General features: G+C 46.8%; 1 protein-coding gene across 4 annotated transcripts in view; it reads right to left on the bottom strand.

The window, feature by feature from the left end:
• The window catches only part of MYT1L (myelin transcription factor 1 like), a 233,249-nt gene that overhangs the window by 60,952 nt on the left and 147,250 nt on the right, over positions 1-25,047 (bottom strand). For all 4 annotated transcript variants that reach the window (XM_054979300.1, XM_054979306.1, XM_054979284.1 and 1 more), the window contains exons 11-13: positions 6,715-6,951; positions 4,560-4,681; positions 3,571-3,639 (exon numbers count right to left, since the gene is read on the bottom strand). In XM_054979300.1, the coding sequence (XP_054835275.1) occupies positions 3,571-3,639; positions 4,560-4,681; positions 6,715-6,951 (428 nt within the window). The remainder of the gene's footprint in view (positions 1-3,570; positions 3,640-4,559; positions 4,682-6,714; positions 6,952-25,047) is intronic.

Here is a 25,047-nt window from a genome sequence, read left to right as displayed (position 1 = left end):
AAAAATTTTACACAAAAAAGAGAGAAGTACTGCTCTTAATTACACAGTATGAGGAATCAAATCCAGCATTGTGAGTCATGTCAAGTCACTTATGGCGATCCCAGCAAGGGTCTTTCAAGGCATGTGAGAAGCAGAGGTGATTTGCCATTACCTTCCTCTGCAAATTCTTCCTTGGTCTCCCATCCAAATACTGACCCTGCTTAGCCTCCGAGATCTGACAAGATCAGGCTATACCATGCCACCTTCCCTCTCTAATCCAGCATTACAGTCATACATTTTAAAATACTGTAAGAAATCCTACTGAATTGCCTATGCATTAACAAAGTCTCAAGGGACAACAAAGCTGACCGTTCTTTCAGAATACCAGCCATGCACAAGGATCAGAGTATTTCTCAGCCAAAGCAATCAAGTGTTGCTGGATGAAGACTTAAGAGAGGAGGACTACCTTCTTCAGCCAAGGGCCCATCGGCTCTTTTCCCCTGCTCATAGTGATCTACCCTTTCTGGTCTATATGAGGCTGTGATTCAGTGCATAGAAATATGTCTACTAAAGCTGTCAAAGAGCACCTTATTGCTAAAAAATGTTCACTGAGAAGACTGAACATACCTCGATGATTACTGGGCCATGGTCCCCTCACACCAAAGCACAGAGTCAATTAGTAGCAATCTGAGCAGCAGAATATGTAAACTGTCAGCTGTGCTACTTGAGCATCATCCTTTATTGGCCAATCTTAAGACTACTTGGTCTCGATATATTGTCGAAGGCTTTCACATCTGGAGAATATTAGTTGTTGTAGCTTTTCCGGGCTGTGTGGCTGTGGTCTTGGCATTGTAGTTCCTGACGTTTCGCCAGCAGCTGTGACTGGAATCTTCAGAGGTGTAGCACCGAAAGACAGAGATCTCTCAATGTCAATGTGTGAAGAAGATGTTAGCAGGTAATTTATATCTACTCAGGAAGGTGGGTGTGGGCTGAGTCATCCTGTAAGAGTTTCCCAGGGTGTGGAATGCTAATGGGGGGGAAGCTTCACTGTATCCTGAGGAGGTTCTTCAAAGAACTGTATCCTGTATCCTGAGGAGGTTCTTTGAATACAGTGAAGGATACAGTGAAGCTTCCTGTATCTCTGTCTTTCGGTGCTACACCTCTGAAGATGCCAGTCACAGCTGCTGGCAAAACGTCAGGAATTACAATGCCAAGACCACAGCCATACAGCCCAGAAAATCTACAACTAACTACTTGGTCTTGCTTCTTGAATTATAGCCCATGTTTCTCTGGGTTTTCTGCTTGCTAACTTCAGTTTTTCCTGGATTCAAAAGGAACAGTCCTTTTGAATCCAGAGTGACTCTCCATTCCTCATTTTCTGGACTCCTGATTCTAAGTAATCTCTTGAGGAAGCTGCCTAGCCTTTAGTTGAAATACTCCTTCCTGCAGGACTTGCAATACACACTTTCTTGAATATTTGGAGTTCAGTTTCAAGCTAACTGTGGCAGCAGTTTAAGTCTCAAAGCCATGACTGTTTCCTTAGATCCTTCACACCTGTATAGTTCCATTCCTCTTGCATCATTTCCTGGCTGGTTTAATCATAAAGACAAAAGGGGTAGTTGAGAGAGGCAACACAATTCAAGGTGCCCTCACCAAATCAAAAGTAAGTTCATTCCTGCAAACTAGGAGTGCACACAGAAACTCTTTGTGATAACATAAGGAGTTTGAAGGGCACTCTCTATTTACCTGGCATGATGCTATTTAAACATACTACGCCTCCACCTAAACCCTTGTAAGGTTCCTTGGTCTACTCCATTATCCTTTGTCTTCTCTAATTCTTTCCCCCTTTCAGATATTCTAGATTTTGAACTTCACACTCAAAGCACCACCTTATTCTCACACAGGTTTTTCTTTTTAGAGCTCTTAGATGCAAGGTATTAGATGTCTGCAATCGAGAAAGATAGGGCAGTGTCTCAAAAATTTATGCACAAATGTGAGAATTAGAATTTCCCCCCAAAAAAGTTAGTAAAGACTAATGTTCTCACTAAGATCAAGTTTTCCTTTCCAGTTGAAAATCTGTCACATGTAAACAGAAACTGTCTAGTCTGTCCATAGCCACTAACTGTTCACTGCAAACTTCAGAACTATCCATTCTTCACTTCCACCAATGGGCTTTTAATCTTATCAATAAAATAAAAAATAAGAGAAAAAAAGAAAAGGACTATCCATTCTTCATTCCCACCAGTGTCATTTGAAAGCCCATTACATGGTCAGTTTTGATACGGTTTAATTTAGCAGAAGTTGTTTAAAATCGCAGTCTAAGGTCTCCTCCGTCTTAGCATTGTATTACCTGGCCCTGCATGATATTAAAGCACACAACTTACAGCGGACAGAAGGAACATGAAAATTCTTTCCCATGTAGACCTGTTATGACATCACAACAATCAGCCACTTCTACCAGGATAATGCTCATAACCTAGGTGTTCAATAGACACAGTCAGAGCTAGTATCCTAAAACTCAGTAGATTAACAAATGGTACTTCTCCAGATGGTGTGAATATGCAGATGATACCCAGTTCTATATTTCATTATCCAAGCCTCTGGATGCATCTTTCTTGGTTCTGAATGAGTGCTTTAAACTATGGTCAGGTGGCTAAGGTAGAACAAGCTGAAGGTGAATCCAGACAAGACAGAGGTAATGTTACTTGGGCAGGCTGATCTTCTAGAGGGACTGAATCCCCTTGTCCTAGATGGCATGAAGCTGGCTTTCACAGAAAAAAAGCAGATTGGTATAGTGGTCCAGAGCGCCTTTTATCAGCTGCATCTGGTGCACGAACTCTCTCACTTAACTAGACTCAGCTGATCTGGCCATGCTGATTCATGCTTTGGTAACCTCATGGTTGGATTATTGCAACACGCTGTACATGGGGCTGCACCTGAAGACCACCCAGAAACTACAACTGATCCAGAATGTAGCAGCCTGACTATTGGCGGGGCTAACCTATGGGAACATATAATGCCCATTTTGAAACAACTACACTGGCTGTCAGTTTGCTTCCGAGTTCAATTCAAGGTGCTGGTTGTGACTTTTAAAGCCCTTCATGACCTGGGACCCCCATATTTAAGGAAGGTTTCTTTCATATGTCCCGGTGTACCAACTACAGTCCTCAGACAGTGATTTCTTGGTTGTCCTACCTCTTACAGTGGCCTGATGGCATTAACCAGAGCCCGGGACTTTTTCATCATGATCTCCTGCTCTGTGGAATGGGCTCCCTGAAGAGATGAGAGGAGCCCCCTCCTCAGAGATCTTCAGGAGATGCTGTAAAGATTGCTTCTTTGCCAGGGCTTTTGAGGGGGTGTAAATAGCAGGCATTTTTTAAGGGAGGAGGGAAAAAGAGATTTGGGGGTCTATTGTTTAATCTTGGTTTTAATTTGAAAATGTTGTTCTAACTATTATTTTAAGCCTCCTTGAACCGCTTGGAAAGGCAGGATATAAATAGATAAATAAAATCTTTTATTGCAGACATTTCTATTTGCAACTGTGAAGCAAACTGACAAACTTTTTTTTTAAAAAATGGCATTATAGCTTACTTGAGTTCCTGTGAGCTTGTGGCCAGCATACTTCGAATACTTTTGTCAGCCAAGGGGCAGCCAGATAGACTGTAAGACAGGGCAGGATAGCTAAGTAAGTCAACCTTATTAAAAACTAAGGCTTTTCAAACAAACACAACGTTGAAAAAAATTAAAACTAAAAAATTGTAATGCAGAAAAGCGATGGGGCGGGCAAGTGCTGCAATATTGAATTTGTAACATAAGTTAACCCTCTGAATATATTTAGATACAAATTTTAATTCTGAAGTTATAGATTTTTCCCCCTGAAAAGCTTGTAAGTGTAACAAAGTAGTATTTAGTGATCTGTGGGTTAACTATTTGAGAAAGTTTAGGAATTCTAAAAAAAAATTTAGTAATTGTTTGAAAAGAAAAAGACGCTTATACAACACACAAATTAGCATGCTCTTAAGATCAACACTGATTACTCAAAGGGTTAACACAATAGTTCGACATTTTTACTTTGACAGCATTGTTGAGGTAAGCTGAAAACAATAAATTGAAAAGACAGAATCCACCATGAAAAAAATGAAGTCACACCTTCTATGTGAGGCGTAATTACCAGTCACATGACCACTCCCATCACACCCTGGTGTTGGACATCTGCCACCAAACAAAAACAAAAAAAACAGCCAAAATAGTAAGTATGTTAAAAAAAAAACTTTTAAAAGTTTCATTGTTTCCAGTTTAGCTGCAATGTCTGCAAGGGGGATTTAAGCATCCTATCGGAAAAGCTGCAAAAATGAACAGAATTCAATGAAAATGTACGATATAGCATCATTAAGGACAAGCAGATACCATGTTAGCTTAATCACTTAAACTTAACTGACAATCTGAAACATTTATATGCTGCAAATGCTGCATGCTCAAACTGCAAGGCATATATACACTTGACTGTTCAGATAAGACAAAAAAAGTGGGGCGGGGGTTAAAAAAGAGTAAAAAATAATTTCACCTCACATTATGCTTACGTTATTAAATCCTTTTTGTTCTCTTTGCACTGCGGATATTTGGGCTTAGGACTTGGGATGGTGACTTCCCCAGGATACCTTCGTTCTTCTAGTGCTTCTTGGAAAGGATCTAAATCTTCTGGCTGCCGGCAGAGGTAAGACATTAGTCAAACTCAAAGAGGAGGCAAGACATATAGAAAAATAACACAGTCAGGTTATTCACTGTGATCCGAACACAGAACGTTTCACCTTTCGTGGGCAACCTCATTCACTTCAGTGGAGAAGATGAGTCCATTCGGACTGTCTACACCTCCAGCAAACCATGACTGTGGAATGGATGCATACGCAGAATTGCCCCTACAATGAAGTTAAACGGGAAGTCCATAGTCTGTGTCTGCACACATGATGGCTGCTTTGAGTATTATCACAGCAGCATAATTATTGACACAAATTCCTTCTACATACTGGAAATAAGGTAGCTGCTGTAATAGGTGATGTGTTTTGCAGGAGGTCTCTTCCCAAAGGAGTTGCACTGACATGGCGTCTTCACATGCACAAGAAGTTACTCTATTAGCCAAGCCATTTAAAGACATTTTAGGAGGTGCTTGGATTGTGTGCCACCCAGAATACATTTCTAATGGTGATAAAGAGTCCCCCTTTTCCCCTTCAAATTTAACCGTGCAATTTAGAATACATTGAAAAGAGATGTATTGTTAAATTAGAATTCATCTTCATCTATCTAAATGACTGACTGGATATCTGAAATGTTTGAAACACCAAAATCTCAGATAAACTGGGTCTTTGAGGTTGCTGTTTACATAAGTATGTACTAATGTATACTAGATTAGCAGAAAAAAGAAATACTGAATTTGGGTAGTAAGACAAGTCTACTATTACAGAGGAAGACATTACGGTTCCTCTTTCAGTCTGCTCTTATTTATAGCAACAGCAACTTCCATTATTTCATTGCTATTTGGGTAAGACAAAGTCAATATTCCTTTGTGAAATAACATACATAAAGACTTTCCATTCTCCCCAACATTAATAACAGTTTCACATAATTAAATGTCCTGACAATATATGAAGAGGGAGATACTATAATATTTTAGTTGTATAGAGAAATCATGTAACAGTCCTTAATGGATCTGTCTACCAAGTACAATTTGTATTTTATAAGTAATAAATCTGATGCATTCATGAGCGATCTTAGAAATTTTCAAGCTCAATCTATTGATGTGCACTGACTCAAGATTTCCTGTAGATGGTGGTCTAAGCAAAAGATTTAAAGTAGTGTGTGTCTACTTTGCATACCATTCCCTATATATTTTTTCTGTTTCAGTAATAACATATACAAAACATACCCCATCATGTATCTATTTAATATATTTTTTTAAAAAAATCTGTGCCATCATTTATTTACGCAAAAAGAAAATGAGATTTATATCACCACAGAGAAAGTGTGTACGTAAGTCCAGACAATCAAAATGTATTGCCACCAAAGTCTATGACACTAAAAACCAAGACTGTAAAATCATGTCTATATTACAGGAGATAAACTATAAATTGTAGCTCAGAAGAGCTGAAACCTGACAAACATATACAGCAGTGTCATAAATAAAGTTGTACTGGTGACAATCAAGAGTATCCTTCCCAAGTAGTGATTGAAAACATATCTCATGTTATGTGTTTTTGATATTTAAACCTATAGACACAAAATAGTAAAAATGATGCACTGTTTTCTATTTTTACTACTACTTTCCAGGTACTGGTTTACTACATTATCAAAGCAACAAGAATAAAGAAGGAAAGCAAAAAAACCCACATGCCTTATTAAGTGACATGCTCCAATAACTATTTCAAAAATTGCATTTCTTAATGTTCCAAAAATTGCTTTAAATATAGCACTGTTTAAGCAAGTTTCACTACTTGAAAAAACAGAGCATCATCAGCTGATTCATAAATAAATTGGACTATGGTGTGGATGTGGGTAATCTATATTATACCCTACCTGCTCAAAATGAATTAAAATAGAATATGAAAACAAACATTGAACAGCAGTAAGTCATCCTTGACTGCAAGCTAATGTTGTTACATTTTTTTATCTCCTAGCTTTTAGAAATCACATGGATCAAGACAATGAAAATTTAAAGAAGCTTAAAAGATGAAAGAGACATACATTAATTTCTTTTGAATCATCTTCATCTATCCTACTAGGCTTCATTTTTGTGTAGTCCACCGGCAAGTCCCAGCAGTCACCCTCATTCAGCTGGTAACACCTGTTATTCATCACAGCCTGTTGTTGCGGTGACATTGGTTCCAGTGGCGTCAAAATGGTGCAACAACCATCCCGCTGCCTCTGCTTGTTCAAGCTAAGATCTAACGTTCCATTTTCATCAACTTCCATATCAGGATTCTGTTTTTTAAAAAAAGAGAAAGAGAAAGTTTAGTTCTTCTTGCCACTATCGAAACACTTTGTTTTGGTTTATAATCTGATTATTTAAACAGAATACTATAACAACCAAGTCTCACTCCCTCCTAAGCATTTCTCATTAATTGGAATTCTCTATTTACAATTCCACTCTTTGGAAATTCCTGTGTAAAACTAAAAGATATACAGTAAGAAATCTATTTTTAAAAATCCTTTTTAAAATTTCATTCTCTTGACTTACTCTTCCTCGGGAGATCTAGTTTTCTGAATAAAGATCTCTATGAATCTAATTGCCAGGTATGAGATAAAGTAATTCCTGCACATGCTAGCATCTACACAAGAAAAGGTTTTAGTTACTAAACACAAAACATACCATTCTCAATCAGTAACACCAATGGGCAGTTTCAGAGGATTGGCCCCCATAAGTCTCTTTCTTTGCAATGTACTTGCCACCTTCATATAAAGTGGCCATGCATTCAAATCACACAGACACTCCATCATAGGCATTCAGTTCTAACATGCCTTTCCTCTCTACGAAGTCTTCCTTTATAATCATCTCAGCTGGGGAAAATGAAAGTGGTACTGACATTCCCTGAAGCAAATGAGGAAGTATGGAGTAAAAAGTGTAAGAAAAGTGAGGCATTTTCATGCTGCCTGGTTCCTCCACCACCTTTGTGTAAGTGGAGCAAAAAATAATTTTCCCTTCAAACCTTTATTTTCAAAAAGCAGGTGACAACATACTGGGATGAAGAGAGATGAGTACAAAACCCAAAATATACACAGCAAATTGTATTTCAAGAGAGAAATTATTCTTCTGGGGAAAATTTTAAGCTTTGTTTGAAAGCTACTCTTTTTTACTTTCCTCGTGGACTAATAAAAGCTTCCAGAAGATAGTCCAAGAGAAAATCCCTTCTTATGCCTATATTACCTAGATAAATCAACATCACAATTCTACTTGGATATCTTCTCTAACAGATTAAAATTGGTTCCTTCTGCGATGGTGATTTTGTGCTTCCTGGAAGCACTACTGCAATCTTAATAGGAAAGCATTTAGGAAGGAAGACTTCAGCTGCATAAACTTTCCTTTCCCTTAAACCAAGTTACATGGTTTACATGCTAGAATACATTAACACATGAAGCTGATTTATACTGAATGAGACCCGTGTGTCTATCAAGGTTGTTCTGCTTACACAGATGGGCGGTGGCTCACCAGAGTCTCAGGCAGAGGTCTCTCATATCAGTGAACCTTTTGACTAGAGATGCCGGGACTTGAACCTGCCCTACCATTGAACCACAGCCTATACCTTTAAAAAGTGGGGTTTTTCCATATAGGATATCGAATGAATGGGAGGAGGATAATTTACATGTGTGAAAACAAAGATTTTCCCCTTTGTATGAAATGACGTTCATTGTTCTAATAATTGTTGCTAAAGCTACATTATCCCTTTATTTTCTTAAAAGAACAGAAAGTTAAGGAGAGTAGCTAAACACATCTACTATCTCCAAAGTTCCTGCATAAGCATGAAATCCCTCCTTATGTTTGTCTGCACAGCCATCTAGTGGCCTTATACAGAAGCAGTACTTTTATCTAGAGTCAGTCTATTTTAAGGAAGTTGGTGTTCATCAATTACTGAAATAAAACTGAAATTCCTTTGCAATAAAATAAAGAGATGAATTATTTGAGTACACAACCCTGACTGCTTTATTTTCAATTGTTTTCTTTCATAATTGCTTTGGATAGGATAGCTTTAAGACTATGAAGAGGGGTGCCCATCACCTTCCGGTGCACTTGCGCAGCTGTTTTCTTGACCACAATCAACCCACAATCCAGGAGGAACAGCACCCCGCCCCCTCTGTTCTCCTGTGCTGCCATGAGTCTCCACTAGACATGGGCACGAATCAAAATACAAAGCAAATTTCATCAAGAAACAGGCCGTTTCATGTATCGTGAAACAGCATTTTGTGGGGCCACGATTATCACGAAATTATCACAAAATTCACAGCTTTTTGGCCTGTTTCATTAGCTTCGTGAATGATTCATAATTGCAGACAGGTCGGCGCCGATCCATTGATTCCCTAGGCAACAATGGGACCAGACCTTTTGTTGCCCTTGGAAACCCCAGTCATAGCCCACTTACCCTTGACTGGCAGCTCTCCTAGCCATATGGAGAGCATCCATTCTACCCTATACGACCAGGAGCTGGGGGTCAATCCCCTAGGCAACCAAGGAGGTGGGCCTTCTGTAGCTATAGGCACACCAATCTCACCCCTCCAAACCCTGTTAGGCAGGTCTGTCAGCCAACCACAGACCTCCTGTTCTGCTCTATGTCAGCGTTTCTTTTTTAAATAAAAGGCACCTCTCTCTACCTCGTGTCATATTTCAGTCCCAGTAGACAGAGGGAGAAGGAGGAGGACCTGTTGCTGGGATTAGAGTGGGAGAGTGTTTGGAAGGATTTGGGATTGTGTTTTTGGCTGCTGCTGCTGCTTTAAAGAGACTGAAAGAAGCCTCTTATTTCCAGATCTTAGCCTTGCTGTGGTAAGGTCCTTGGGTGAGGGTGCCTTTTTTCCTCCACCCCAGCGTATACCTTGGCCTAGCTCTGGGGCCTAGGTTAGGCCTCCCCTTTTTTAATTTGCTTGTCTTTGTCTCAATTCTTTCTCTGCTCTTTTGAGGGTTCACTCTTGCTGTTTCCGTGTTTCCTTTGGTTTAGGGCCTCTCCCCCAAGCCCAGTCCCAGGGCCACTGCCTTGTTCTGGGGCCCAGCTTTGTGTGGGTTCCTTGTGAGGTCCCAACTCTCTTGTTTTCTCACTCTTGCTTGCTATGCATGCCTCTTTGTTGCTGCTCACTCTTGTTTTTGGGCATCCACTGTGTGCATCTTGTTTTTATTTTGAGCACCTCTGCTGCCTGGGCAGGTGTCTCTCTATGTGTTGTTTAGGAGCTCTCCCCCAAGCCCAGTCACAGGGCCACTGCCTTGCTCTGGGGCACAGCTTTGAGTGGCTTTGTTGCCTGAGGGCGGAAACTACTCAAAGTTATCTTGTTTCTTTTGCTTCCAACTTATTTTTGTGTGCAGCACTATGAGGCGTGGAATAAAGAGCAAGAATGGTCGTGGGGGGAGGAAGAGCACAGCTTGTCCTGGTTGCCCATCAGATTCGAGCAATACTGGGGGGGGGAGGTCTCAGAGGCACCAGAGACTCCAACTGCGATAGATCTCCCTGCGGGGGCTGTGGAGGAGGCAGAACACATTTCACTGCTGGCGGGAGTGGAACTGGATTTCCTCAAAATTTTTGAGGAAGATGATGAGGGGTGGGGGATCTCAGGAGGAATGGCGGGGTTTTGGAGAGACATCAAGCTCCTCCAAATCCCAAATACTTGGGACTGTCACTGCCTGAAGTCTGCCCCTCCCTCTGTCTTCCAAGCCCCACACCATACCGCAGCCGGTAATCCTTCGTCCTCCTCCTGACTTGCCAACTCCAGGTTGCCGTTTGGGTCAGGCACTGTGGCAGCACTTCAGGCCCCTTCCCAATGACTCCTGTGCAGTGCAGTGCCATTCCTGCGATGCCCTCGTGCGTAGGGGCTGTGACCCTAAGCACCTGTCATCAACCGTTCTCCACTTGCATCTGCAGAGGCACCACCCAAGCCTGCTGCTTCTGGAGCAATGCGAGTCATCTGGCGGGTGGAAGAGGAGGGCTTCTGATCAGAAAGAAGGGAGAAGGTCACGGGAGTTCACCCCAAGCAAGAAGCCTTGCTCCGAGGGTGATGCAGGTGGGAGTGGAACATTCAGGCAGGCTACCTTGTAGGAGGTTGTCCCCTCAGGGTTGGGGATGGTGCCTATCAAAAGAGTCAGGGGGAGGTCTCAGGAGGCGGGCACTCATGTGCTGGTGGAGACGATTGCCCTGGAAGGTCTCCCTTTGTCTATTGTGGATGTTGTGGGCTTTGGGAGATACTGCATTATTTCGCCCCCTGGTTCAGAATGCCGTCGCGGCGGATCATGGGCTGGCAAATCATTCCCACCCTCTACTGCAGTGTGCGAGACATGGTTGCTCAGGAGCTGTCACGTGCCAAAGGTCGGACCATGCAGTTCACAGCAGACATGTGGAGCAGCTGCCATCACAGCTATCTTGCCCTCACTGCCCATTGGTGGCAACCAGAGGACCTTCGCTGCCCCAGGGGAACACCCGGGCCCCGGGATGAGGTGATGCCCTTGCATCCGGGGTACAGAGTGGTCATGCTTCAGGCACGGGGGATGTATGATGATCACATGGGGGAAAACATCACCACCATGATCAAGGCTGGGCTGAAGGAGTGGGCGCCCGGGGGTGATTTTGTCCATGGCATCATGGTCACCATTGCAGGAAGCAACATGCTGGCAGCCCTGAGAGAGGCATCCCTTGATGGCCTTGTCTGCCTGGTGCACCTGATCATGGTGGATGCTCTTGGGCAAGGTAGCAAGGTCAAGGCCACTGGGGACCAGGCAATGTTGTCCATGCATGACTTGTTGGACAACTGCCGGCTCTGGCTTCGCACTTCTCCCACAGTGTGAAGTCTTCATGTGAGCTGCTCCAGAGGCAGGGGGAGGGGGGTGATCCCGAGCACTACCTCTACCAGGACATGCTCACCCGCTGGAACTCCATCTATGACATGGTTAGTCATCTGGTGGAGCAAAAAAACCTGGTCTAGGACATCATGTCGTCTGTGGCTATTATGTGGGAGGGAGATGACGTCAGCATCAGCTACGCAGACTGGTTGGCCCTCTCTCAGATGGTCCGTGTCCTTAAGCCTTTTAAGGACGCCACTGAGCTCCTAAGCTCGTACCAGTCCAGCCTGGGACAGGTCATCTCTGATCTATGGGCTGGACCGGGTGCTGGTCAATGAGCTGGAGAATGAGGATGATCTTGCCCCCCGGGTCAGAGACTTGGTCTGGAGGTTGCAGGCGGGCATAGCCACCTGCTTGCATTCTCTCTGCCAGGAGCAGCCGTACAGACTGGCCTGCATATGTGACCCCCAAATAAAGGGCAGCATCACCATACAGGACAGTCAGCTGCAGGATGGGAAGAAGGTCCTGCGCAGAGTGGTGAGCAGGTATCAGGCACACAAAGTGGGACAGAGGGTTGAGGGTGTGGCGGGGTGGAGGTGGTAGAAGAGGAGGAGGAGCGGGAGGCTGTAAATGAGCTAGCCGTCCCCATCCATGAGAGCCCTCCCAAAAGAGACCTCTAGTCATATACGGTGAGATGTGCGGTTGACACCAGCAGGGTTGGTGCATCTGTCAGGGCGGAGGACTCGGTGGGGGCCATAATGCGAGAGTACCTTGCCGAGCCCGCCGAGCACTCCCACACCAACCCCCTGGAATATTGGGCATGAAAATCTGCCATCTGGATGGACCTCTCCATCATGGCTATTAACATCCTCTCCTGCCCTCCCACAAGTGTCCACAGCCAGCGAGTATTCTCCCACCTGGGAGACCTTCTTCATCCTCACCGCGCACGTCTGCACCCGGACCTGGTGGATATGTTGTCCTTTATTAAGGTCAACCTCCCCCTGCTTGGGTACCCCTCCCTGGACTTGTCTAGGCCCTGAGCCATCCTGGATCGATGTGTGTCCGCTTGCCTATAGCCAGGCTCCAGGGAAAAGCTTCCTCCTGTGCTCCTGTTGCGAGGCCTCAGTCACTCACTCTGTTTTATTTACTCCTTCACTCTTGTTTTCTGCCATTTTCCCACATGGGAAGGTGCCTGAGTGCTACTGCTGATTTGTTGGGGGGCTCTGGGTCAAAGTTGAGTGGGTACCTCTGCCAGGGGGATTACAGGACAGGTGGTCCTCCTTACTCTTGTTTTGAGCACCTGTCTCTGTGCACTCTTGGGCACTGGTCTCGGGGCCACTGCCTGGCTCTGGGGCAAAGCTGAATGTGGGCAGTTCCCCTGGAGGCTCACACAGGACAACCTTTTGTTTTTGTTCCTCCTTTCTCTTTCTTTGAGCACCTGTCTCAAATGGCAAGGTGTCTGTGAGCTGTTTGGGTGCTCGTCTCGTGGCCACTGCCTCATTCTGGGGCAAAGCTTATACGAATTCTCGCCAAAGGGCTCACAGGACTGATATTCTTTCTTAACGCAGCTGTCCTTAATTGTAAGGGATCTGTGGGTTATGCCCCTCCTGTGCCAAAAGTAAAGTGGTCCACCATCAGGCTATATCTGGGCCACTCACACATCCTTGAGGGAGAAGGCTGTGTCAGTCAGTCTGTAGCACTGTCAAATATCTCCTCACGGGGGGGGGGGGGCTGATTCAATTGTGTGCTGCAGTAGGCACTACCGCAAACCAAAGAGCAGGAGTCATCCGCCAATGCCACCAACTCCAACTGGCGGGTTTTACTGGCGGGAGTCTTATTTTGAGAACCAGTGCCACCTGGAAAGGTGTGACCAGTGGGAATGATTCCGTTGCATGACTCTGCTGACCTGGGGTGAAGGAGATTCCCCTCTGGGCATGTAGAATTTCCTCCCCCCAAGAGGGAGGCGTCCGTCCATCTGTCCCACCCTCCCATGCATGTCCTGGGGAGTGTCAGGTCCAGTGTATATCTAAACTGTACTGACTCCATTTTCTAATGCTTCTAGTGTTTGAGTGTTTTCTTCCCAGGTGCACCAGTTCCCAGGCAGCATTCCCACCGGAGGAGACTGTTTTGTCTAACACCGTTCCACCAAGCATTGGCCTTGAAGGAGAGCAGCTTCCCAGGACTGAGAGATGTTGTTTTGAGAACTGTGGGGGGAGGCTGATCCAGATGGGTATTGTTACTCTGTATCTTATGCTTGCTCTTCATTGGTAACAATGATCATGTACCATCCTGATTCTCCTATTCAGGACAGTGGACTATAATGGACCTTTTCTGCAGTAAAGTTTCCTTTTCCAAACAATGGACTTGTGTTTGCTTCTAAAGGGAACCCTGTAGTGAGTGCCTTATTTAGCCACAGTCTGACATTTTGTTACCAATCATGTCTGAGTCGGGCCCAGCGGAATCCAAGGTTGTCCCGGACAGGGATCCTTTGTTTGATCCGTATGCGTCTCCCGACAATCAACCTGTGCAACCCGTGCAAGCCCAAGACTCCCAGGAGCTGGGAGCAGCCGGGAACGGAACCGGAGCCTCCACTTCCACCCCGCCTCTCATCGAACTCAGTACTCGGAACGAGACCGAAGCCGACCTCGGGGCAAGGCCGAAAGCGACCGCTCTCCCTTTGATTTCGGTACCCACCCCGTCGGAGTGGGGAGCCAGACCCCGAGAAACCAGAGAGCGTCGGGCAGGTGGACTCCATCCACTAGTTTCGATGGAAGGGCGCCGAAGCCTAGGAACCGTCCCGGAGCTAGACAGCAGCCAACCATGGCGATATTGGAACAGGACGTCCGAGCAGGCGGAGGGGGACACGTCTCGCCGCGGCGCCCTGAGTTGGGATTACTCCGAACTTGTTCCGTGGAAAGAGGCAACGGAGGTCCCTGAACAAAGTTGGGAGCAGATACAAGGTCGCACCTATGCGGTGGATACCAGCATCTCGGCCGTGACGGGTATGGCCAAGGGAATCCTAGCTGCGAGATCGAGAGTCGTCCAAGGGGACCCTCCTCCTTGGGGCCCCTTGTCCCCGGTGAGTGCAACGAATGAAGCTGCCATAAGCGAGCAACCGGGGGCAAGTCGAATGCAACAGTTAGAAGCTAAACTGATGGATATGGAAGAAAGTTTGGCTCATGCCATCCATTTAATTTCGGCAATGGGAGCAGGGGAAAGACTGTCCCCTGAAGAGATGGCGATACAGATAGCTACCCTTCAAAGTGTTATCTCCTATCCGATGGAGGATGTCCAGCAGCGGCCGTCACCGACCGGCGAAGGGGACACCCAGCCGGACCAAGCGGGAGCACACGCGGCTCCATCCGAGGAGGGAGCCCCTCGTCAACCGCGAGACATTGTCCCCGTCGGGCAACCTACGGGGGACGGTCTAACAGCGCCAAGAGGCCAGCCGCTGCTTCCCAGATTAACAACGCCCGGAGGGGCAAGCCCGCGCGGCCTTCCACCTGTTCAACCCTCGCCGCTGCGGCCCCTCTCACCTCGACCGCAGCTCATACTGTTGCAGCAGCCCCAGGACCAGCCCGTTTTACCACCCCCGAACCAACCGGGACGGCCTGCACCATTACGACACCTTCAACCCCCTCCTCAGCGGCCGATCTCCACTCAACCACACCAACCTCCTCCACCTCGACAGCTGCCACTAACGCCTCCCGTGTTACCGGCCAGACCGAGACTGCCGCCTCCTGCTCGCCTGCCACTACAGCCTCCGGCCCAACCAAGACCAACCCCGACACAGCAACCACGGCAACCTCCGCCCGCACAACCAGCCCAACCCCAGCCGGCACTGCCGGTTCAACCGCCACCCGTACAGCCGGCACCGTTGCCCCGACCGAGACTCCAGTTACCTCCTCCTGTGCCTCAGGCGCAACTAAGACTGCCGATGGACTTTTACCCAGCGCCTGCTCCGAGACAGGAACTCCCGATGGGCTGGGTGAAGCTGGAAGCCACCTTCGATGGGGATCCATCCAAATTGGGATTTTTCTTAGTCCAAGTGGTACAGTTTTTCAACCGGTGGGGGCACCTCTTCGGCAGTGAGGCCAGTCAAATCGAACATCTTGGATCTCGTTTACAGGGCAAAGCAGCAGACTGGTATGTAGGACTATACAATGTCGGGGCCCCAGAACTCGATACTCTTCAGGGGTTAGTGGATGCTATCCGAGCGCAATATGAAGACCCCTTAGAAGAAACTCGGGCCCGAACAGAATTGCAAGCCATCAAACAAGGCAGCATGTCAGCAAGAGACTATGTCACAAAATTCCGGCAATTAGCAGCCAAGTGCCCTAGGTGTGAGGAGTCCACCAAGATTATTCTGTTCAAACAAGGCCTTAACCCGAGACTTTTGGACAGAGCTCTCATGCAAGACAATCCCCCCACGTTGTTAGGGTGGATCCAACTTGTTTGCGAAGTAGAAAATCGCATTCTGGAAGTCCGATTGGTTGAACAACAACAACAAACGGGACAAAGAAGATCATTGACCTTACAGAGGGGAACACGGGGAGCTAGCTACGCCACCCGTGGAGCGAGAGATGCTAGATGGCAACAAGGGCTGTGTTTGCAATGCGGACAGGCTGGTCACTTTGCAGCACAATGCCCTTACCGGCCTGTGCAAAGACCTCCGCTCCAATTACGGCGTCCAACCCTTGCTCCGTTTCCTACGCTCCAACGCCCGACTCCAGCACCACGAACAAACAGAGGCCGCGGCGCTTCCCAAAGGCCAGCCTCGGAGAGAGGGCTGGAAGCGGAAGAAGTCATGGAATACGATCCCGCTTCCCCATCCGCAGAAGCTAATCCAGAAAGTCCCCAGTCGGGAAACGAAATGGATCTGTCGTGAAAGGACCCAAACGACAGATCCGCCCTAAGCCCGTCCCTGCACGGAACCGGCCGCCTGGGTCCATCTTATTCATGCCAGTGACTTTAATCAACCCAGAGAGAAAGATGCATATTCGGGTGCAAGCTCTTATTGACTCGGGCTGCTCAAGAGACATCATTGCCCCTGCTCTAGTCAATGGACTAGTCCTACCAACTCGGGATCTACAAAATCCAGTGATCTTTGAGCAAATGGATGGTACCAACATGAATCCTGTAACAACTGAAACCATCCCAGTGATCACAGGCATGGGACAACATTGGGAAAAGAGGTCCTTTGTCATCAGCTCTACTGCCAAGTACCCGTTAATTCTAGGCAGCAAATGGCTATGTGATCACAATCCCTACATAGACTGGGCACAAGGATGTATTACCTTCAGTCATACCAACTGCAAAAATCACCGTTGGAATCAAAACTGGGGCGAAGATCCAACTCATAAAGAAAAGGCCCTTCTCACCCAAGAAGAAGTCAACCAAATACCCGAACCGTACTGGCCTTTTCTAAATGCTTTCTCTGAAGAGGAAGCAGATACTCTACCCCCGCACCGACGAACGGACTGTGCGGTAGAAATTTTACCCGGAGCCTCACTGCCCAAAGGACGACTTTATCCCATGAGTCTCCATGAACGCGAAGAGCTCCGGAAATTCATCGACACCAACCTCCAACGAGGGTTCATCCGCCCAGCCGCTAGCCCCCACGCCGCTCCAGTCCTCTTCGTGAAAAAGAAGGATGGGGGACTTCGACTGTGCACAGATTTCCGAGGCTTGAATGCAGTGTCCACCAACAACGCCTATCCTATACCGCTCATCCGAGACCTTCTCAACGTCGTGGCCCAAGGTAAGATCTTTACGAAATTAGATCTAAAAGATGCTTACTTCCACGTTCGTATCAAGGCAGGGGATGAATGGAAAACCGCTTTCAATACGCCCCTCGGACAATATGAATACTTAGTTATGCCCTTTGGTTTGACGGGAGCCCCGTCCGTATTCATGTCCATGATAAACGAAGTTCTACACGAATTTCTGTACAAAGGGGTGGTAGTGTACCTTGATGATGTGTTAATTTACTCGGACACCGAGGAAGAACATATTCAAACGGTACGAAAAGTTTTAGCCACCCTGATGAAGAATAAGCTGCCCATCAAACTGTCCAAATGTGAATTCCATAAAACCGAACTCACTTACCTCGGGTATTGTATCTCCCAAGAAGGTCTGAAAATGGATCCAGCCAAAATAAAGGCGATCCAGGACTGGCAGAAACCCACCACCCGTAAAGAACTACAATCCTTCCTGGGTTTTGCCAACTTCTATAGAGACTTCATAGCAAATTTCGCCCAAATCACGCTCCCTTTAACGGACTTGCTGAAAACCAAAGATAAAGGGGACCAAGCTAAAAAACCCTCTGCCAAACTGCAATGGACCCCCGATTGTCAAACGGCCTTCGATTGTCTAAAAAAGCAATTTGTAACAGAACCCATCCTCTCCCACCCCAACGAACAATCCCCTTTCATAGTACAGGTTGACGCCAGCGATACGGCGATAGGGGGGGTTTTACTGCAGAAGGGGGAGGATGGTAGGCTGCGGCCGTGTGCTTTCTTGTCTAGAAAATTTTCGGAGGCGGAAAGGAATTGGAATGTGTGGGAGAAGGAGGCCTTTGCAGTAAAAGCGGCCCTTACTAACTGGAGACATTGGCTGGAGGGGGCGCGATACCCTTTCGAGGTCTGGACGGATCATAAAAATCTGGAGGCCCTCCGAAGCCCACGCAGACTGAATGCCAAGCAATTGCGATGGGCGGAATTCTTTTCCAAATTCAACTTCACTCTAAATTATCTCCCGGGCAAAACTAACTTTTTGGCAGACGCCCTATCGCGCATGCCCCAACATAAGAGCAAACGGGAGGAGACTGTCGACACTGTCTTCTCGCCTACGCAACTTGGGGGCGTGGTGACTACTCGCAGCCATGCCAAGCAGCCCCTCCCGGCCAACCAAGAGTGGAAATCGAAACTCCAAACCGAGGTGGAGAAGGAGGGGGATAGGGCTCCGCGAAGCAAACTGACCCAAACCCCACAAGGGGATTGGTTAGCCGGGAGCAAGTTTTATGTGCCAGACAGCCTCAGACTGGAAGTTTTGCAGCGCTGTCATGATGCTCCCACTGCTGGACATTATGGGTATCTGAAAACTTTGCACCTAATCCAAAGACAATTCTGGTGGCCGGGCATGCGCAAAGACATTTCCCAATATGTTAGTTCCTGTCCTATTTGCCTCAGCGCCAAAACCAGAAAAGGGAAACCTCCGGGTCTCCTGCAACCATTGGAAACGCCAAACAGACCCTGGGAAATAATATCTATGGACTTTATCACTGATCTACCTATCTCAAAAGGACATAATTGCATTTTAGTGGTGGTAGATCTGTTCTCCAAACAAGCTCATTTCATCCCCTGTACTGCCATACCCTCCGCTCGAAAACTAGCAGATTTGTTTCTAAAACACATCGTAAAATTACATTCTTTTCCGTCCAAGGTGATTTCGGATCGCGGCGGACAGTTCGTTGCCAACTTCTGGCGGGAGCTTTTGAAAATGTTGAATATTGAACAAGGCATCAGTTCAAGCCACCACCCACAAACCGACGGGCAATCCGAAAAAACAAACCAAATATTAGAACAGTTTCTTCGTTGCTACATTAATTTTCAACAAGATAATTGGGTGGACCTTCTCCCTCTGGCCGAGTTCTCATATAACAACAGTGTACACGCTTCAACGGGGGAGGCCCCCTTCAAAATTGTCTACGGGACTCACTTCAATCCCTTCCCGTTGGATGCCCCCCCCCTCCATTCCTCTAAATTGCCAGATGTATCTTCGTGGTGGGGGGAGGCGGCGCAGCAATGGACTCTTATTAAGAAGCACCTTGACAAAGCCAAACTGGATTACAAAAAATACGCAGACCGCCATCGTGCGGCCGAATGGGAATTACAACCCGGAGATCATGTGTATATTTCCACAAAAAATCTAAAACTTGCTCAAACCAGCCGCAAACTCGCTCTGAAATTCCTAGGACCTTTTCCTGTGCGCAAGATAATAAATAAAGTGACTGTTGCTGTAACTTTGCCCAAGAACCTGCGCCATGTGCATGATACGTTCCATGTCAGTCTTCTAAAGAGAGCTCCCACCGACAACAAATGGCACGTCAAAGCTCCACCCATTCCAACTTTGATTGACGACCAAATACACTATGAGGTACAACAAATCTTGGACTCTAAACTCAAACGAAATCAGCTTTTTTACCTCATTAGATGGAAGGACTTTGATTCTGGTTACGATGAATGGGTGAACTCTGCACATGTTCATGCTCCTAGATTAACCAAAGCTTTTCATACTCGCTACCCATATAAGCCAGGGGGGGATCTGTTTTAAGGGGGGGCAGAATGTCAGGTCCAGTGTATATCTAAACTGTACTGACTCCATTTTCTAATGCTTCTAGTGTTTGAGTGTTTTCTTCCCAGGTGCACCAGTTCCCAGGCAGCATTCCCACCGGAGGAGACTGTTTTGTCTAACACCGTTCCACCAAGCATTGGCCTTGAAGGAGAGCAGCTTCCCAGGACTGAGAGATGTTGTTTTGAGAACTGTGGGGGGAGGCTGATCCAGATGGGTATTGTTACTCTGTATCTTATGCTTGCTCTTCATTGGTAACAATGATCATGTACCATCCTGATTCTCCTATTCAGGACAGTGGACTATAATGGACCTTTTCTGCAGTAAAGTTTCCTTTTCCAAACAATGGACTTGTGTTTGCTTCTAAAGGGAACCCTGTAGTGAGTGCCTTATTTAGCCACAGTCTGAAAGGGAGAGGGGAGACACCTCCCAGGCATTTAGAATTTTGTCCCCCCAAGGGGGAGGCATCCATCCATCCCACCCTCCCATGCACGTCCCGGAGTGAGGGGAAACGGCCCTCCAGGCATTTAGAATTTCTTCCCCCGAAGGGGGAGGCGTCCGTCCGTCCCACCCACCCATGCACGTCCCAGGGTAAGGAGAGACAGCCCTCCCAGGTGTCTTTAGAATTTCCTCCCCCCATGCAGAGTGCTGCCATGTATGGTGGGTGGGTTCTCTCAGAAGTCGCCACTCCTTTGCATGGGCATGTGTGCTGGGGCAGATACTGCATGAGCCACTCTATCTGGGGGACTGTTTCTTCCCCTCCAAGCTCCGAGGCAGGGGTTCTGTCGGTGCTGCCATGTCCGGCAGGTGGGTTTTGTTGGCAGCTGTTCCTTAATTTTCATGCCCTGGGGTGGGGGAGGCGCCCACCTCGGGGAGTTAAGAATAACCTCCCTTGAATGGGTGAGACCTCCATCCATCTGATCCGTGCACGCGAAGGTTTCTGAACAGTATTTGGGGGCTCTGTCCCCTCTCTCCCCAGTCTTAGGGCCACTGACTGACTATGGGGCACAGCTTGGTGGGTTCCTCTGCTGAGGTCTCACAATCACTTTTGTTTCCTTTTATTTACATTTGAGTAAGTGTGCCATTTGGCACAGTGTCTACGTGTGTGTGGTGGTTTAGGGCTCTTCTCTCCCAAACGTGGGAGGCATCCGTCCATCCATCTGTCCGTCCCACCCTCCCATGCATGTCCCGGGGTAGGGGAGATACCCCCCCGGGCATTTAGAATTTCCTCCCCCCAAGGGGGAGGCATCCGTCCATCCATCCCACCCACACATGCATGTCCCGCTGTGAACAGAGACGCCACCTCTGGGCAGTGGGGATGGCCCCCCTAGGAGCGGGATCCAGTTCAGGGTCCCCCAAAGTGGGGGGCAATCTGTGTCTACCCTTGGCACATGCTTCTGATCTAGGCATGGCTGATGGATGAGGATCACATGTGGAATAACATGTACAGACCAAAGAGGGTGAGGCATCCATCCAGTCAGCCATCCATCCATTTCGTCCTCCCATGTCCAGCAGGTGGGTTCTCATCAGCCACCACCAGTCCTCCTCAGAGCAAGGGCTGGGCATCTTTCTATCCTTGATGCTTCTCCCCTAACAAACGCGGGACAGTATCCATAGGTGCCGCCATATCCGTAAGGTGGGTTCTGCGGATAGGCAGTGGGCAAGAGTCCACATGTCCATCTGTTCCATCAGAGTACCATCCCCCCAAACTCTGTCTATTCAGTGCTGCCATATCCGGCTTGTGGGTTTCATCGGCGGCTGTCCCCAAGAGTGGGACTTATAGAACCCACATGCGAGATGTGGTGTGTGCCCCTTAGGGCCCAAGGGGGCACTGCGGGCCACCCTTCAAGCCCATGGGTGGGGGCGAAGGCCCCCATAAGAGTGTGTCTTAGAGTAACCTCCCCCCAAGGAGGGAGACATCCATCCATCCAGCAGACGGAGACATTCATCCAGGTCTGCTGACCTCCTCCCGGGCCCACGAGGAGGGGTGGCCACCAAGAGAACCCACACGCCGTATTCGGGGGCTGCCCCTGAGGGCACAAGGGGGTGCAGGCCACCCCCACCCCTGAGCCCGTTGCCCACAGGGGGCAGAAGGGAGGCTGATCACCTCCCAGGTCCACGAGGAGGGGCAGCCACCAAGAGAACCCACATGCTGTCTCTGGTGGGTGCCCCTTAGGGCACATCTCGGGATGAATGGCAGGGTTTTGGAGAAACATTCAGCTTATCCTCCACATCCCAAACTCTTGGAACTGTCCCTGCCTGCCATCCACCCCTCACTCCGTTTTGCTGGCCCAGGTCCACACCATGGCCGGGCCTTCGTCCTCCTCTGATCCAGCAACTCCTAGTCCCCGTTTGAGTCATGTACTCTGGCAGCACTTCCCTTCCCACCCTTCCCGTTGACCTTCCCGATCAACATTGCAAACTGGGAGGGTGGGTGGAGGAGGGCCTGCTGAAGTCTCCCTGCGAGTTTGGCATCTCTGGGTATGATGGAGGCTGTTGAAATGCCTCGGGTTCTGATGAATCACGAAACTAACAAATCATTTCGGCAAACGTGGCAATTTCATGAAATTTCAAGATTCGCAACAAAACACGAAACTCTCATTTCAGTTTTTTTCCGTTTCATGCCCATGTCTAGTCTCCACACGTAAATATATCAAAATAGAGAGCTCACAGTAGAGGAGAGAGAGTATGCGTGCCTGCACAGAAGACTTCAAAGAACAACAGTTACAGGTAAGTGCAACCTTGTTTTAATTTTCAGCCTTGTTGCAGTCCCACATGGGAGTCTAGCAGGCTACTCACCATAGAAAGCAGGGTGATGCTCCTCACTGAAACAGGGACTGTAGCACTGCTTGTCCCACAGTGTCTCTCCTGGCGTTGACATCTACTGTGTAGTGCTTTCTAAAGGTCCACCAATGACCAAGTAGCCTCTTTGCAGATTTTCTGAACAGATACACCCTTGAGGAAAGCTACAAATGATGCTAGAGACCTAGTGGAATGTGTATGTACCTCTAGGGGGCAAAGTAGTTGTGCTAACCGGTAATGCAGTCTAATAGTATGCAGTACCCATCTTGAGATGGTTTGGGATGAAGCTATTTTGCCCTTCTTAACTTCTGAGTGACAAAGAAAGAGTTGCTTGTCCATATGGAAGGATGCTGTACGGTCTAAACAGAATAGGATGGCTCTCCTGACATCAAGCATAAGTTGGGCTTTCTCTGTGTCAGAAGCAGGTGTTGGGAAAAATTATTATATTCTGTGGTGTATGAAATTTGGATGTATGAAATTTAGCATGAATTGAAAGTTTCTCCTTAAAATTACCCTCTCAGTGCATTCATGAGCACCACAAATCCCTCTGTCATGGAGAAGGCTATGGTAGATGGATTCCCCAAGGAGAGGTGCTGGAGTATTTTGTCTTTCAGTTTGGGATCATCATCGAGGGACTTGGCCACCCTCATCATTTGTTCTGCAAAAAGTCTGAAATCATCAATTGGTGATATCAGCTTATCCTCAACATTGTCCTCTGGGGATGAATCTGATAGCACACTTGAACTTTGGTCTGCTCCAACTACCTCCGTCTCCAAGTCTGAAAGCTGTGAGCATAGCATCGATGAATTTTTGCCAAAGATGGATCTGAGGTGGGCCCATAGGTACTCAGGTGACAGATCTCTCCCCAACTGCCTTTTGGGGAGGCATGTAATAAAGGTACCAGGGAGGGCTCTGATGGGAGCAAGGGCCCCGGTGTGTGGAATGCTTATGGCTCCAGTGACTTGACTCCAAATGGTATTGAATCAGTTCTCCTTTGTCCTCCAATGTCAAGGAAGAGGGGAATGAGCCTGGACTGAGGGCATCTTGGACATCTCAGTTATCTCAGATATTCACCCATGATCTCCAGATCTAAAGCTCTTGGATGGAAAATCATTGTTTTCTGCTTCTTGAGATTTTAGAATGGGGTGCTGTTCCTCCCAGAGTGTGGGCTGTTTGGGCAGGAAAACATCCACACAAGTACACCAGGAGGAGACAGATGATTCCTTCCGAGTCTTAAAGCTATATAATCCTACCAGTTGGCTGGCCTGCTCATGCACTGTCTCATATGGGACTGCACATAAGACTGAAAATGAAGCTGTGGACTATTGAAAACACCTAGGCCAATACTTGACATTTTAAAAGCAAAATTCTTCAGGACTGTGTACACACACCAGAGGTTTATTCAAATAGAAATCTAGGCTAATGCTAAAATGAGATGATTTAATGCCTTGCGTATTATATGCAAGCATTGTTTATGAAATAGTGTATTCCTAAGGTACCCACTGCCAACTACAGAAGGCATAGCTCAGGAAATGCAAGGGACTTTCTGTAACCAATGGTGGGGAAATGCCAATATGCAGGGTTACCTGCGGGCCAAGTTGTATGCTTGCAAGTAACAGTATAGACTGAAGCATTTCAGTCTCTTTTTCTAATGTATCTTTCAATATGGAAGCCCTAAGATCTTATGTTCTACTCAGGGACATCCTTATTGCATCAAAAGTGATTAATCAAACTCATCAAGCCTCACAATAATAAAATGCAAAACAGTTCTTTGCCTTTTAGCATATCCTGGCTGTAAGAATCAACCAAAAATTTTAAATGAGGCATTAAAACTATAGTCAAAAACATTCCCAACCTGTTTGTCATTTACTAAAATGTGGACTCATTTGAAACTGTTCAAGCAGATTCTTAAACTTAGCAAAGGCAGATTTCCAAGAAAATTTTCCAGGTAAGGACACAGTCATAAAAACAAGCCTTGGTATGTACCCACTTTTTCAATATGCTAGAGACACTATCTAGGAGGCATCCCTGGCTGAAAGTAGTGATATTTATGGAGACATACCTTATAAAACTGAAAAAACATATGGCAAGATGATTACCCCATAGTGCACCAAGGCTGAAGTTTGTTCTGGATGTTTGTGGACCAAACTTACCTTTCTTTTTCCTGCATTTATATATCTAATTCTGTACATGGCCCACAGAGTACAGATGGGGAAAAAAACAAAATGGGGTCAGGTACAGAAAAAGGACATATTTTGATAAATCTGGGGGAACCACCAGCTTTGCAGAAAAATGTTAAACTCTTAAAAAATAAAGGATGGGATAAATTTTTTTTAAAATGAAGTTTTAAAATGCTGCGATTTTGTGAGAATCCTTCATGAAAATCAATCACAGCA

This window comes from Eublepharis macularius, chromosome 1, assembly GCF_028583425.1.
Source record: "Eublepharis macularius isolate TG4126 chromosome 1, MPM_Emac_v1.0, whole genome shotgun sequence".
Taxonomy (NCBI): Eukaryota; Metazoa; Chordata; class Lepidosauria; order Squamata; family Eublepharidae; genus Eublepharis; species Eublepharis macularius.
The sequence above is the reverse complement of the archived record's forward strand: the minus strand, read 5'-3'. Positions and strand labels throughout refer to the sequence as shown.